We start from the raw sequence: 13,729 nt of genomic DNA, 5'->3' as shown, positions 1-13,729 counted from the left end.
AACAGATTTTGTCAACATATCTTTATGCTTCTTTTACACATTGAAACAATGTGAAATTTTATTTTTGTCTTTGACTATATAGGCCAACATTCAGTCAATCATGGCCTCTGAAAAACAAGTAAACACCTTGATGAAATTGCTGGATGAGGCCCTAAAGGAGGTAGATCAGATTGAATTGAAGCTCAGCAGTTATGAAGAAATGCTCCAAAGTGTAAAAGAACAAATGGATCAGATCTCTGAAAGCAACCACCTAATTCACCTTAGTAACACTAATAATGTGAAACTCTTGTCCGAGATAGAGTTCCTTGTGGTAAGTATTTTTATAAATTACTAATAAAAGCAAAAATAAAAATATTAGGGACAGTATATAAATTTTAACTGTAACATTTTCTAACAGTTTATAAAATTTATTTCTAACATTTTCTAATTTCCTTATAAGAACAAATAATTCCAAAGCTCTAGTGATACAATTGAACAACATCTAGCCTATATATTTCCAAAAGTTCTATGTGTGAGTGGTTTGTATTCCAGAACCACATGGACTTGGCCAAAGGTCATATAAAGGCCCTTCAGGAAGGAGATCTTGCCTCTTCCCGAGGCATTGAAGCCTGCACCAATGCTGCTGATGCCCTTCTGCAGTGCATGAATGTCGCTCTCCGGCCAGGTATGTTCTTTGGAATTGATAATACCTAACTAAGATTTAAGAGTAGGACTGTAACTTGATGTAAAAATCTTTTAAAAGAAACAACATGGACCAAGTGGATTAGGATTACATTATTAGCTATGCAAACAATCTCACTTATTTCCCAACATATACCTATTTCCCAACACATATCTATAAGAATTTTTTCAGTTCCTTTTGATTGACCACCAATGATTCTAGCTAACTTCAAGATGATGTTTTGTTTGTTTAAAGACAAGGTTCTATTACATACCACAGGTTTGCCTGGTATATTGGTATGTAGCCCAGGCAACCCTAGACTTTCAATTCTCTCACCTCTGCTTTATGATTGCTGAGTTTGCAGGTATGTATCAACACAGGTAGCTCTCACCATGACCTTTAGTAAAATCTAGCACAAAGTCAATTTTTTGGTTAGGCCAAAAAGTATGTATGTATAGGCTGAGATTCTAAATCTTAGTGTACATTGTTAAAAACAAATGACCAAACCCCATCCCCAGACTCAGTGAGTCTGGGCTAGGGTCCTAGAATCCACGTTTCCTACAGTTGCCATATTATGCTGAAGTAAGGCCACTATTATATTCTGGTTTTCCTCCTGCTTACATTTTATAAAGCAGATGAATAAACTCATGGTTAGAATGTTAGAATGTATTCTTTAGGAGTGCAGGTGTAGCTCAGTATTTTAGTGTGCTTACCTAGCATGCACAAAACACTGAGTTTAGGAAGGGAAATGGAGCAGGGAAGAAAATTGTAAACACTGAAGGCAGGGAAGAAAATGTTAAACATTGAAGGCATCTTCTTTTCCCTTATTAAATCTGTCAAGGAATGTTATTCTGCTTTCAGGCCATGACAAGCTGCTGGCAGTCAAGCAGCAGCAGCAGCGTTTCAGTGATTTGCGAGAGCATTTTGCTCGGAGATTGGCCAGTCACCTCAACAATGTTTTTGTTCAGCAGGTAATTTTAATTTATTATTAAAACTGGCATGTTTCTGTAACTTAATTGTATATTACATTAACCTTAAATTCCCATAAAAATGTAATGTGTCAACTAGGATTGGAATATATTCTTTCAAACATTTATTTGGTTTTAGGATTTTTAAATACGTGCATATTTAACCATTGAGGTCCTATGGTCTTCAGCTGCCAAGAGTCTAGTTCCTTTGAGCTGAAACCATCTGATTCTACAAATAAAATAGCTATAAATATAATTATTGATTGCATATACCATTTAGACATTCATATAAAAGTCTAAACTTGGTATAGTTGACAGTTGGTCTTGTTTTATTTTTCAGTATTTTGATGTGAGAAACAGGACTGGACTGAATATTTTAAATATTTCATAGTCTCTTATGTGCCTATTTAATATACTTTCAGGATTATGACTAGCAGCACATTGATAATCTTCACATGTACAATTTGCCATTATATTTGGATGGAAAGAGATGTTATAATTAAGAATATGATAATGATATATTAGTAACTTTACGAGTACCTTAGAAGCTAGATGAAGGTGGCTAATACCTGTAATCCTGGCCATTCAGGCTGAGATCTGAGATCATTTTTCAAAGTCAGCCTGGGCAGGAAGGTCCATTAGACATCACTAAAAAGTTGGAAGTAGAGCTGTGGCTCAAGTGGTAGAGCACCATCCATGAACAAAAAAGCTAAGCCCAGGCCCTGAGTTCAAGCCCCTGTGCCAGCATTCACACACACACACACACACACACACACACACACACACACACACACACACACACACACACACACACACACACACACACACACACACACACACACACACACACACACACACACACACACACACACACACACACACACACACACACACACACACGTACGTACGTACCTTAGAGTGATTTTAATAAAAGGCCATTTTAATGGCATTTTAATACCTACTGTAAACAATTATGTTTCTGATGTTTGTGTCTCTAATTCCTTTTATTATATTTGTGCTATTGAGTGGGAAACAAAAGAAAAATCTTTATTTGTCAATAATGTTGTCTGAAAACATTGGATTCTTGCCTGGTTTTCACTTTGCAATATTCTAAAACAATTGTCTTTATATATTTTATTTCCAATTAGTTTACTCAGGCCCTCCTTCAACTCTATAACAGGTCCTACTTTCTTTCGGTTCCTGTGAGTACATCAGATTTGGCATAAGCTTCTCTGATTTTTTCCCCCTCTGTAAAGTTTGCTCAACTTAGCAGCAGAATCTTTACAGCTTACAAATTAACTTTCTGATTTAAGCTTCACATTAACTATACGTGTAACAGTCTTTAAATGTCCTGTTTGGCCAAAAGAGGCATTTTAATCTCATTCTGCTTGCCTTTCTCTTTTTTATTCTTTCCTTTACTCAATTTCTTCTTCATTCATGTAGTGATTATTTATCAGGCAGTCAAAATGCAAACCAGACATTGACTGAGGATAGTGAGAGTCTGATCCTGCCCTCCTGTAGCTCACAAAGTAGGGTAGGAAGACAGATGTTCTCAGAAAGGGTAGAAGTGAGAAGAGCTGTGAGAGCAGAAGGGAGCACCACCTAACTGAGCATGGGAAGAGGATCATAGCAGACCACCTCCGACCAGAAACATGACGGAGGGTGAACTAAATCAGCAGTGATACTCACTAGACACTATGTTGAAAATAAGCTATACAATGTGTGAGAGGGCAGTGGCTGGAGAGAAAAACCTGGGAGAAAATGAGGGAAAAGGTGATACTGCTCAAAAAGAAATGTACTGTAGGGCTGAGAATGTGGCTCAGTGGTAGAGTGCTTGCCTAGCATGCATGAGACCCTGGGTTCAATTCCTCAGTACCACATACACAGAAAAAGCGGAAGTGGCACTTTGGTTCAAGTGGTAAAGCAAAAGAAGCTCAGGAACAGTGCCCAGACCCTGATTTCAAGCCCCAGAACTGGAAAAAACAAAACAAAATGAAAAAACCCTCTCTGTACATCATCCTTACAATAAAAATAGATTTTAAAAAAAAAAAAGGAAAGCACATTTTAAAGTCAGTCACAGGGCCAAGCACCAGTGGCTCATGCCTATAGTACTAGCTTTGGATCACAGTTCAAAACCAGCTAATACAGGAAAGTATGAGATTCTTATCTCCAATTAACCACCAGAAAACTGGAAGTGGTGCTGTGGCTCAAGTGGTAGAGCGTTCACCTTGAACTGAAGAGCTCAGGGACAGTGCCCAGGCCCAGAGTTCAGAGAGAACTAACTCACATTTTTCTTACATGTTTCCTTAGTAACTTCTGTTTCTACATGATCCTTTAGTTTTTAACTGCTGTTAACATTAGGAGATGGTGTCAGAAATGCTAGTTAATAAGCAGCAGTCCTTTTTGTATCCTTAACTCTTCCTTGACATGCAATTGCTGTTTTGCTTCTGTGTCTTCTCAACTAATTGGCTTTAAGTGAATGCTTCCAATTTCTAAGTTTAATACGTACTGTTCCACGTGAGTGATGCATGTTTAAAACCCGAATGTTCCAACTTGTGATATGCTGCAGAAGTCTGAAGAGGATTTCCGTGTGTGTGTGTGTGTGTGTGTGTGTGTGTGTGTGTGTGTGTGTGTGTGTGTGTGTGTGTGTGTGTGTGTGTGTGTGTGTGTGTGTGTGTGTGTGTGTGTGTGTGTGATTTTGTGTATCAAATCACCTAAGAAAAGAACATGGAGATTTCTATTCCTTGTTGAGAGACTAGCAGGAAGATTTGATTAATATATCATGCTCTTATATCTCTTTCTCAGTCACTAAATGTTCATTATATGAAAACTGTCATCTGCTTTCACGATCTCCTTTTTTCAACTTTTTATTGGTATATATTAATTATATGAAGTTAGGGGTTTCATTATGATATTTGTATACATGCAGGTACTGAACTTTGATCTTATCCTCTTTATGTTTAATTCTGTATGATAGGTACTTCTTAACTTCCTTCCTTCCTTTATTTTGTCGGTCATGGGGCTTGAACTCAGGGTCTGGGTGCTGTCCCTGAGCTCTTTTGCTCAAGGCTAGTACTCTACCACTTTAAGCCACAGCTCCACTTTATTTTCTTTTTAAATTGGAACAATTTTCCCACAAGCTGACTTAAAAATTATAATAAAGGACTCAGTAATGAGGGCGGTTTTAGTGATTGGAATGTCTTTTTTTTTTTTTTTTTTTTTTTTTTTGCCACTTGTGGGGCCTGAACTCTGGGCCTGGGCACTGTCCCTCAACTCTTCAGTTCAAGGCTAGCGCTCTACCATTTGAGCCACAGCACCACTTCTGGCTTTTTCTGCTTATGTGGTGCTGAAGAGTCGAACCCAGGGCCTCATGCATACAAGGCAAGCACTCTTAACACTGAGCTACCTTCCCAGCTGGAATGTCTTAACATTTTATACTTCCACCTTACTTAAAGGTACTTGGCCATGTCACTAGCAAACTCATTCTTCTAGGTTAGGATTTTTTCTTCCTGAAAATTCTATTTAAAAGACTCTCTTCTTAAAATAAAAAGGCATAACCAGTAAGTTTTTATTTTGTATGTGCATCATTAACTTCACTAGTTGTGTTTCAGATGACAGAATCTCTTAAACAAATTTAAGCCTTTCAAGTTCAGAGTAGTTACTAAACTATTGCATATCAACTAGTATTTACACATTTATAATCACTTTATATAACTTTGCCAGGAAATTAATTAACTAGACTCCAAAATTAACAGGTTTGTTCCTTTAACAATAAATAACCTTTTGACTGTCTAGGCAAAGCAGATTGGATAAAAATCACTTTAAATTAATCTCACCATCTGCTCTTCTAAGCTTTCACCTCTTCGTTTGTTGAATACCAGTTTCAAGTTCCATGACAAATGTTGACTAAGTAGCACAGGAGAACTTGATAGTTCAAAGAGTCAGGAAGATTATCAAGTGATAGATAGATAGATATATTTATTAGCACTTGCAGTTTTTGAGTCTAGTTTAAAGGCTTTAAGGGCTTTTGTTTGACTTGTTTATAAAAGACAACAGAAATGAGACTATTGACCAAGGATTCAATTCTAGCTTTCTTCCTACGTGACCTGAGCAAATCACATAATACCTAGAGATTTAGTTTCTTTTTTTTTTTTTTCAGAAACAGATTATATAATCTGTATTTTTCAAAGCAAGTATCAAGATACATTGTTGGACTAAGGCTGGTTTTTAACTTAATTTACATAAAAGTCTTGTCCAGGTTTAAAAACAGACCTGTGTCACTTATCTAGCAAATTACCTTAATGAATGTTACTAGGAATTACCCTGGAAGCCCCAGTATAGTTCTTCCAAATTCTAAAATTCTTTCTTTTACGTTTTTATCTGTTATTGAATGACTTCCCTATCTAGAGTCTTTGATGCAGTTGGTACAGTTTACTTGCTTAATAAATTATACAATACTATGGTGTTATTCTCAACTCCTTAAAAGGTGGAATGAGTAGATTTAATACAGTGCCATCCCTGCATGACTATGATTATTTTTATAGCAGTGGTGTTCACTTGATACAGGATATCATAAGTAGAAAGGTAAGTACTGCTTTATTTTTCTGGGTTCTATTAGTTTAGCTTGGCCACATCTGACAGTTGTTTAGAATTTTCTAATGTAATAATGTTTCTTTGCACTATTAATCATTTATTTACTTGTTTTACTCTAGGGTCATGATCAGAGTTCGACTCTTGCTCAGCACTCTGTTGAACTCACTTTACCCAATCATCATCCATTTCATAGAGACTTGCTCCGGTATGCCAAGTTGATGGAGTGGCTAAAGAGTACAGATTATGGAAAATATGAGGGACTAACAAAGGTACAGATTTAATGTCACTTATTCCTTGAATAGAGCATACCCATTTAGAATTAAAAGGTTGTTGCCAGGCATTAGTGGCTCATGCCTATTATCCTGGATACTCAGGAAACAGAAATCTGAGGATTACAATTCAAAGCCAGCCAAGGCAGGAATACTAGTAAGCCTCTTACCTCCATTTAATCACCAAAAAGCTGGAAGTGGAGTTGTGCTCAAATAGTTCAGTGTTAGTCTTGAGCACAGTGCCAGAAGTGGAGCTGTCTCTGAAGTGGTACAGTGCTAGCCTTGAGCACAAAGCTCAGGGACAGTACCCAGGCCCTGAGTTCAACAGACACACAGCTTGAAATAGTGATGTACATTTTTAGCCAATCAGAAAATAATAGGATTTTTAAGGGCCCATTAATCAGGGATAATGTTTATTGTATTTACGTGGGTATTAATTGTAGGAGGTATGTGTCTTCTAGGAATTTGTAGTCTTTCCTGTTTTGTTGTTGTTGTTGTTTGTCTTTAAAAAAAAAAGACAAGCCGGGTCCCGGTGGCTCATACCTGTAGTCCTAGCTGCTCAGGAGGCTGAGATCTGAGAATCGAGGTTCAGAGCCAGCCTGGGCATTCTTATCTCCAATAAACCACTCAGAAAACTGGAAGTGGCACTGTGGCTCAAGTGGTAAAGTGCTAGCATTGAGCTGAAGAGCTGAGGGACAGCGCCCAGCCCAGAGTTCAAGCCCCATGACCAATAAAAAAAAAAAAAGAAAGAAAGGAAAGGACAAAGTGGTCTTTTTTTTTTTTTTTTTTTTTTTTTGCCAGTCCTGGGGCTTGAACTCAGGACCTAGGCACTGTTGCTGAACCTCTCTATGCTCAAGGCTAGTGCTTTACCACTTGCCACAGTGCCACTTTCGGCCTTTTTTGTTTATATGGTACTGAGGAACCGAACCCAGGGCTTCATGCATGCTAGGCAAGCACTCTACCACTAAGCCACATTCCCAGCCCAACAAAGTGTTCTTAAGCAAGCATTGCACTTTTATGCCAGGTATCTGGAGCTTAACAAGTTAGCAGATTCCACCTTTGAAGAGTTTTAGAGAAGGTGGCACTTGAGCACAGATTTACATGTAAATGAGGGGTGAGCAATGAGAGTTCTGAAAAAGAGCTCTCTCAGCGCTGTTGCAAGGTTTTTTGTAGCTCACTGGGCTGAGTGTGCTTAAGGGGGCCAATATAGGGGGACACTGTGAAGGGAGTTGAGCGAAGCCTGAGAGGGGCCAGGCAGAACCCTGGGAATCCTGGAAGGTTTGGCTTTCCGTGCATGACAATGGGAGTGGGGTGGAAAGTGGGCCTTGATCAGTAGAATGACATGGTCTGACTTAGCTTTGATAACCGCCATTGCAGCAGGAAACCATAGGCACAGTACTTTTCTGACATTTATACAGTAATCTGTAGTTTGGAAGTTGAACGAACATCAGTGTCCTTTTAAAAAAAGAAATAGAGCTAAAAATTGCCACCTATCTAGCTCAAATATACAAATTACAAATAATGATCTAGTTAATCCTGGCTGAAAGAACAGCTACATTAAAATTCTGAGAAACATTTAAAATGTTTGCTTTTTAGGATTTTGTGGCCAAAAATTGCCACCTGTCTAATTCAAATACCCAAATGGGTAATTATTCTCTCGATAGGCCTGGCTGAAAAAACAGCTTCATTAAAATTCTGAAAAACATTTTGATGTTTATCTTTACAATTTTGTGGACTTAAGAGTTTAAAAATAAAAATTTCAAACTGTTCTAGTAGTCAAATTTAATCAGAATTATATGGACAATGATAACTCTAAAAGATATTTTGGAGTTGGAGAGAATGATAGGTTTTCTTTTGTGTAGTGAGACTGTTGAAATTGTTGATTAAAAGCTTTGCCAGGCACCCCATGGCTCACGCCTGTAATCCTAGCTACTCAGGAGGCTGAGATCTGAGGATCGAGGTTCAAAGCCAGCCCAGGCAGAAAAGTCCGTGAGACTCTTATCTCCAATAAACCATTCAAAAACCGGAAGTGGCACTGTGGCTCAAGTGGTAGAGCACTGGCCTTACGCTGAAGAGCTGAGGGACAGTGCCCAGGCCTAGAGTTCAAGCCCCACAACCGACCAAAAAAAAAAAGCAATACTTAGTGTTGTATATTCTGTTTATGAGAAGGACTTAGAAGAAGTATGTTACTAAGAAAGAGGTAGATTGTATATCTATGAATGCCCTGGGATCAATACATTAAGTAGTGAGACTTTATATATCAGTCTTATTTTTTATTTTCTCTTGAGTGCAGCTTTGCCCATTTAGAGTAAAATCTGACTCCTTTACTTCTAAACTGATATAAGAAAGAGGACATAAATCCTGGTAAAAATGAAAAGTACTTTAAAACTGTAATTTAGACATACTTTTCAAAAAGAATTTAATCTCCTGAGGTGTTTATATGTATCTTATGTAGCTAGATGAAATTATTTTTTCTTTCTTAGAATTAGCTTAGTGTTATTCAACCCTAGTGTTGTGTTACAATTGTTTTGTTTTCATTCAACAGAATTCTGACTTGGAGATATTTTAAGGAAAAACATTTACAATTCTGGAATTCTTTGCCTTTTGAAGTTTTAGGAAGGGTTTAACATTTTGAATAATTCAACATAACTTATATCTCCCTAAGAGTTTTGTGACAAGTACTTTGTCCCCTAGTGAATATTCAAATAAGTAATCAATAAGCTTTTTGCCTAATTATGTTCTCAGTGAGTACTATTACTCTGTCTTTATACATAATGCAGTATTCATGAGTGTAACTTAAAGTAAAAAGGTAAGACTCCAGCCAACCTAGTAATGATTTTTGCAATTATTCTCTGCTCAGAGAGTATTTTTGAGTGGCAGTATTAATGAGCTTTTTTAATGAAATTAACTTATTTCCCAAGAATATTACTTGTGGTTTGAGCTTTTGCTAGATTATGTATTTGTTTTTTCATAATCTCATTTGGTTGCTTAAGTATTGTCAAAAACAAGTTTATTTAAAAAGGAGGAAGGAAAAAAGAAATGAAAGACAGTAACAAACCAATGATTCTTTACTAAGAAATATTGCCTTAATTCTAATAGCTGTTTGCACTCAATTGGTTATATACAGTAACCATTACTTGAAGTTATATTTATCAGTTTAAGATGGCAAAGGAAGGTGAAGTTTAGATTTCATAATAGAAGAAATAGCAAGGGACAATTTTTTATTTTATTTTTTGCTATAGACATTAAAACTCAAACTCAGTAAGTACATTTAACTTGGAACTTGGAAAAAGACATGGTCTTCTGTGGGATTTTTGTGCATGGTGATAAGCAGATGTGATTTTTTTTAAATGAGTTTGTATGCTTAATAAAACATGTTTTCATTGAAGTTCAACTAGTCGAATTCCACTATTTAGTAAGCCAATTCCTCAACACAGAGCACTGAAGTGGTTCATTGTTTTGCAGTTAAAGATAAGCTAAATACATTCTTCATCTCTAACAAATTGTTTTCATGGGATGACTGCTCAAGGGTGAAATTACAGAGCCAAAGAGTATGGGGATCTTTATTATATTCCCTCATACTACGTGTTGCTTAGCAGTAATAATGGAAATGGAGAATATTTAGTTGCAGTAAACCTTTGTAAGACAGGAATGTTAACCCAAATAGGTTATTTTCAGTCAGAATTTAATAAACAATGAACCACTTCAGTGCTCTGTGTTGAGGAATTGGCTTACTAAATAGTGGAATTCAGCAATAGAAACATGATTATTTTGGTGATACATGAAAGTAATGCATAAGTGTGATTATATTTGACTTGATATTTTTGTAAATTCTTAACATTACCATGCATATTCAATTTTTGGGTGTATCTGTGGTACTAGGATTTGAACTCCATGTCTCAAACTTGCTAGACAGGTAGCCATATCTCCAGTCATTTTTTGCACTGGTTATTTTGAGATAGGGTCTTGCGTTTAACCTGCACCTTTATCTAGGCATGTTTCATGTTGTGGCTGGGATGATGGACTAGTGCCACCAGACAGCTTCTTCTATTGAGATGGAGGCTTATGGGATTTTTCTGCCTAAGGCTAGCCTTGAACTGTGATCTTCCCACTTGCACCCTCCCAAAGTAACTGAAAAGACAAGACATACTCCATGATGCCTAACTATTGGTTGAGATGGAGTGTGTGTGTGTGTGTGTGTGTGTGTGTGTGAGAGGAGAGAGAGAGAGAGAGAGAGCATGCACATATGTGTGTAAGTGCTGGCTTTGAACTGTGATCTTCCTGATCATAGCCTCTTAAGTAGCTAGGATTACAGATATGAGCCACCAGCACAAAGCTCTGTTCAGTTTTTTGTTGGTGGTGGTGGTGGTTTGGGGGCTTGCACTGTCCCAGGACTTTTTAGTGCTCTACTACTTTGAGAGCAACAAACACCACTTCTGGTTTTCATGGTTAATTGGAGATACGAGTCTCAAGGACTTTGCTGCCTGGGCTGGCTTTGAACATTAGTCCTCAGATCTCAGCCTCCCAGGTAGCTAGGATTACAGACTTGAGCCATTGCTGTCCATTGTTTTTTTTTTTTTTCATTATTTAGAGAATACTTTATTAGTTTCTGTAATCAAACCCACGTAGATAAGACCTTACATATTTAATACAGTGCGTTTACCCCTGTACAAATGGAAAAAAATTAAGTCCATTTTTTTAAGATAGAAAATTCCCTACTTTTCATATTGTATGAAATGAAAAATTTGGACCACAAAATAGAAAATTTACACCAAGTGCAAAAAATATGGAGGGATATTTTATAAATGGAAGTTATTGTATATGTTTTATTAATAAGTATGTATTATGCTCATTTTAAGAATTACATGGATTATTTATCCCGACTATATGAAAGAGAAATCAAAGATTTCTTTGAAGTTGCGAAGATCAAGATGACTGGCACAACTAAAGAAAGCAAGAAGTTTGGTAAGCTTAGGCATTTTGATTCACTGTTTTCCTATTAAGAGTAGATTTATTTATTACAAATAATTCTCACAACAAGGTAGAAGACACAATAGGACTAATGAAAGAGGAAATCTAAAAAGTCTGGTTTATCAATATTTCAAAGAAAGAAAGTATATCTGTAAATATATTACTAATTGAAATTCTGCAGTGATTATGTATTGCTTCTATAATTAAAATATATGAATGTATAGGGAAGACAATTAGTAAGAAAATGAAGTGCTTTCTTGTAGACAAAGTGTTAGATAAGTCACCCATGTTGAGAACTCAGTTTCCAATTCCCTAAAAGACCTTTTTAACAGTTGGGAGCAAGTCATTGTTCTCTATAAGAGATGAAAGTGATTCCTGGCTTCTTCTCACTGGCTATTTTGAATTTTAAAATATAAAGTTATTTTTCTCCCCTGTCAATAAGCTATTTAAAAATACTCCCAAAATTTCTCCTTCACTGGTACCTTATTTTTATATAGCAATGTGGTTTTCATGCTGCTTCTAAATATTTTTATTGGATAAAAACATTCTTTGAAAGAATAGCCAGTAAAAATTAAGGCAGGCGATGTGCCGAGGCTATGTTCTGCTCTTGCATGTCCCATCTCTGGAGTTCCCTGGGTGGCGTCCAAACCTGGCCTTAAAGGGCTGCATTGTGTATTCCTCAGTGTGTCTATGTAACGCCCCTTTAGAATAATGAGTTGAGCATTTGCTTGTTGAAAGAGCCTATGTCCTAAGCAACTGCAGTAATCAGAAAAGAGGATTGAAAATTGCTAGAACATATTTCCATTCTTTTCTTTACTAGGTAATTATTCTGCAATTCAGTGTTTTTTAAAACTCCAATACCAATGTATTAATTAAACTAGTCCAGACATTTGAAATGGCTTTGAATTTGTCTGTAAGTATGCTATACTTTGGTAATCTTGGGACAGAAGGCTTTTGGAAACAAATGCTAACTCATCCTAAAGGTTAATTGTTCTTAAACAGCATTGTGGTTATATCCTTGTTAATGTTTCACTGTGGATATGTTATGCCTTTTTTGAACAAAGAGCATATTATTAATTCAGTTACATGTTTAATGTTTTCATTAAGTATATTTGTCACCACTTGTTAGTGAACCATGTTATATTTAGATCTCTCTTCTTTTCAGTTTATGAAAACAAGTCAGATCACATTGTTAAATAAAATAATTTAAATACAACTTAAATGAAGTATAATCGTATCTTAGTGTTATCATTGCATTAAAACCCAAAGTTTTTCTTTTCTTGCCCTTGAGATGTTCTTAAATTACCTTGCTTAAAAATATTTTTAATTTAAGATAGAAATGTGGCTCAAGTAACAGCTTTTTAAAGCCCTGCACTCAAAACCCAGGACCATATAGCTACTAAATTTGCATAAAACACATTTAGAAAGGACTTTTATAATTTTTAAATGTTATAACAAAATTCCTATATTCTATGTGTCTATAAAATAACAAAGAAGAGGAAAGTAATTTATAACAACTGAGGCATAGAAAATTATTTTGCCACCAAATACAGGAGAAACTAGAACTTTAGAGGATAAAACATAGTTTGGTCCATCTTCGAATATCCAACTTGTTAGTTGCATTGGCAGTATAAATTTCAAGTTAAATATAGATGACTTAAGTTCTGAATCTAGTAGAATGTAAATTTTTCTCAGTGTATTTTTCAATGACTCATATTTTGTATAAATGAATTTTTAATAGAAATTATAATTAAAATAGAAATGTGAAAATTTGGAAAGAGAACATTTCAGTGAACCACAATTAACTAATAATAAATGAAATTCAACTTTCTTTAAATATTCTGGATTGCATGCGTACAAGAAACAGTCTGAGAAGAATTGAATGTTCGTGCGAGATTTGATTTATCTAACAGAAGGCATCTACTACAGTCATGTAGATAAATAACTCTCTCTTTGAACAATACTTAGTTCATTCAGCTCTTTTAAAGTCAACTTACTCAAAATAAAGGTAAAGATGCCAGGGAAGTATCATGCTTTGTGGCAAGGTCTTTATAGAGATCATTGTCCATTTTGATTAATAGTTTTTTAATAAAAGCCTTTTTTTGGGGGGGGGGGGTCCAGTCGTGGGGCCTGAACTCTCTTTAGCTCAAGGCTAGCACTCTACCACTTGAGCCACAGTGCCACTTCCGGCTTTTTTTCTGAGGAATCAAACCCAGGGCCTCAGGCATGCAAGGCAAGCGCTCTACCACTGAGCCACCTTCCCAGCC

General features: G+C 36.2%; 1 protein-coding gene across 7 annotated transcripts in view; it reads left to right on the top strand.

Moving 5' to 3' along the window:
• The window catches only part of Exoc1 (exocyst complex component 1), a 42,860-nt gene that overhangs the window by 15,267 nt on the left and 13,864 nt on the right, over positions 1 to 13,729 (top strand). For 4 of the 7 annotated variants that reach the window (XM_070012900.1, XM_070012902.1, XM_070012901.1 and 1 more), the window contains 5 exons: positions 83 to 310; positions 532 to 664; positions 1,523 to 1,632; positions 6,342 to 6,491; positions 11,351 to 11,456. In XM_070012900.1, coding sequence (XP_069869001.1) covers positions 83 to 310; positions 532 to 664; positions 1,523 to 1,632; positions 6,342 to 6,491; positions 11,351 to 11,456 — 727 coding nt within the window. Of the gene's footprint in view, positions 1 to 82; positions 311 to 531; positions 665 to 1,522; positions 1,633 to 2,777; positions 2,832 to 6,341; positions 6,492 to 11,350; positions 11,457 to 13,729 lie in introns of all 7 variants that reach the window. The other 3 variants (XM_070012897.1, XM_070012899.1, XM_070012898.1) reach the window with 1 other exon arrangement.

The sequence above is a fragment of the Dipodomys merriami genome, unplaced genomic scaffold (genome assembly GCF_024711535.1).
Source record: "Dipodomys merriami isolate MVZ:Mamm:240054 unplaced genomic scaffold, mDipMer1.0.p SCAF_9, whole genome shotgun sequence".
Classification (NCBI taxonomy): domain Eukaryota; kingdom Metazoa; phylum Chordata; class Mammalia; order Rodentia; family Heteromyidae; genus Dipodomys; species Dipodomys merriami.
Note: the sequence above shows the minus strand (reverse complement) of the source record. Positions and strands in the feature narration are given on the sequence as shown.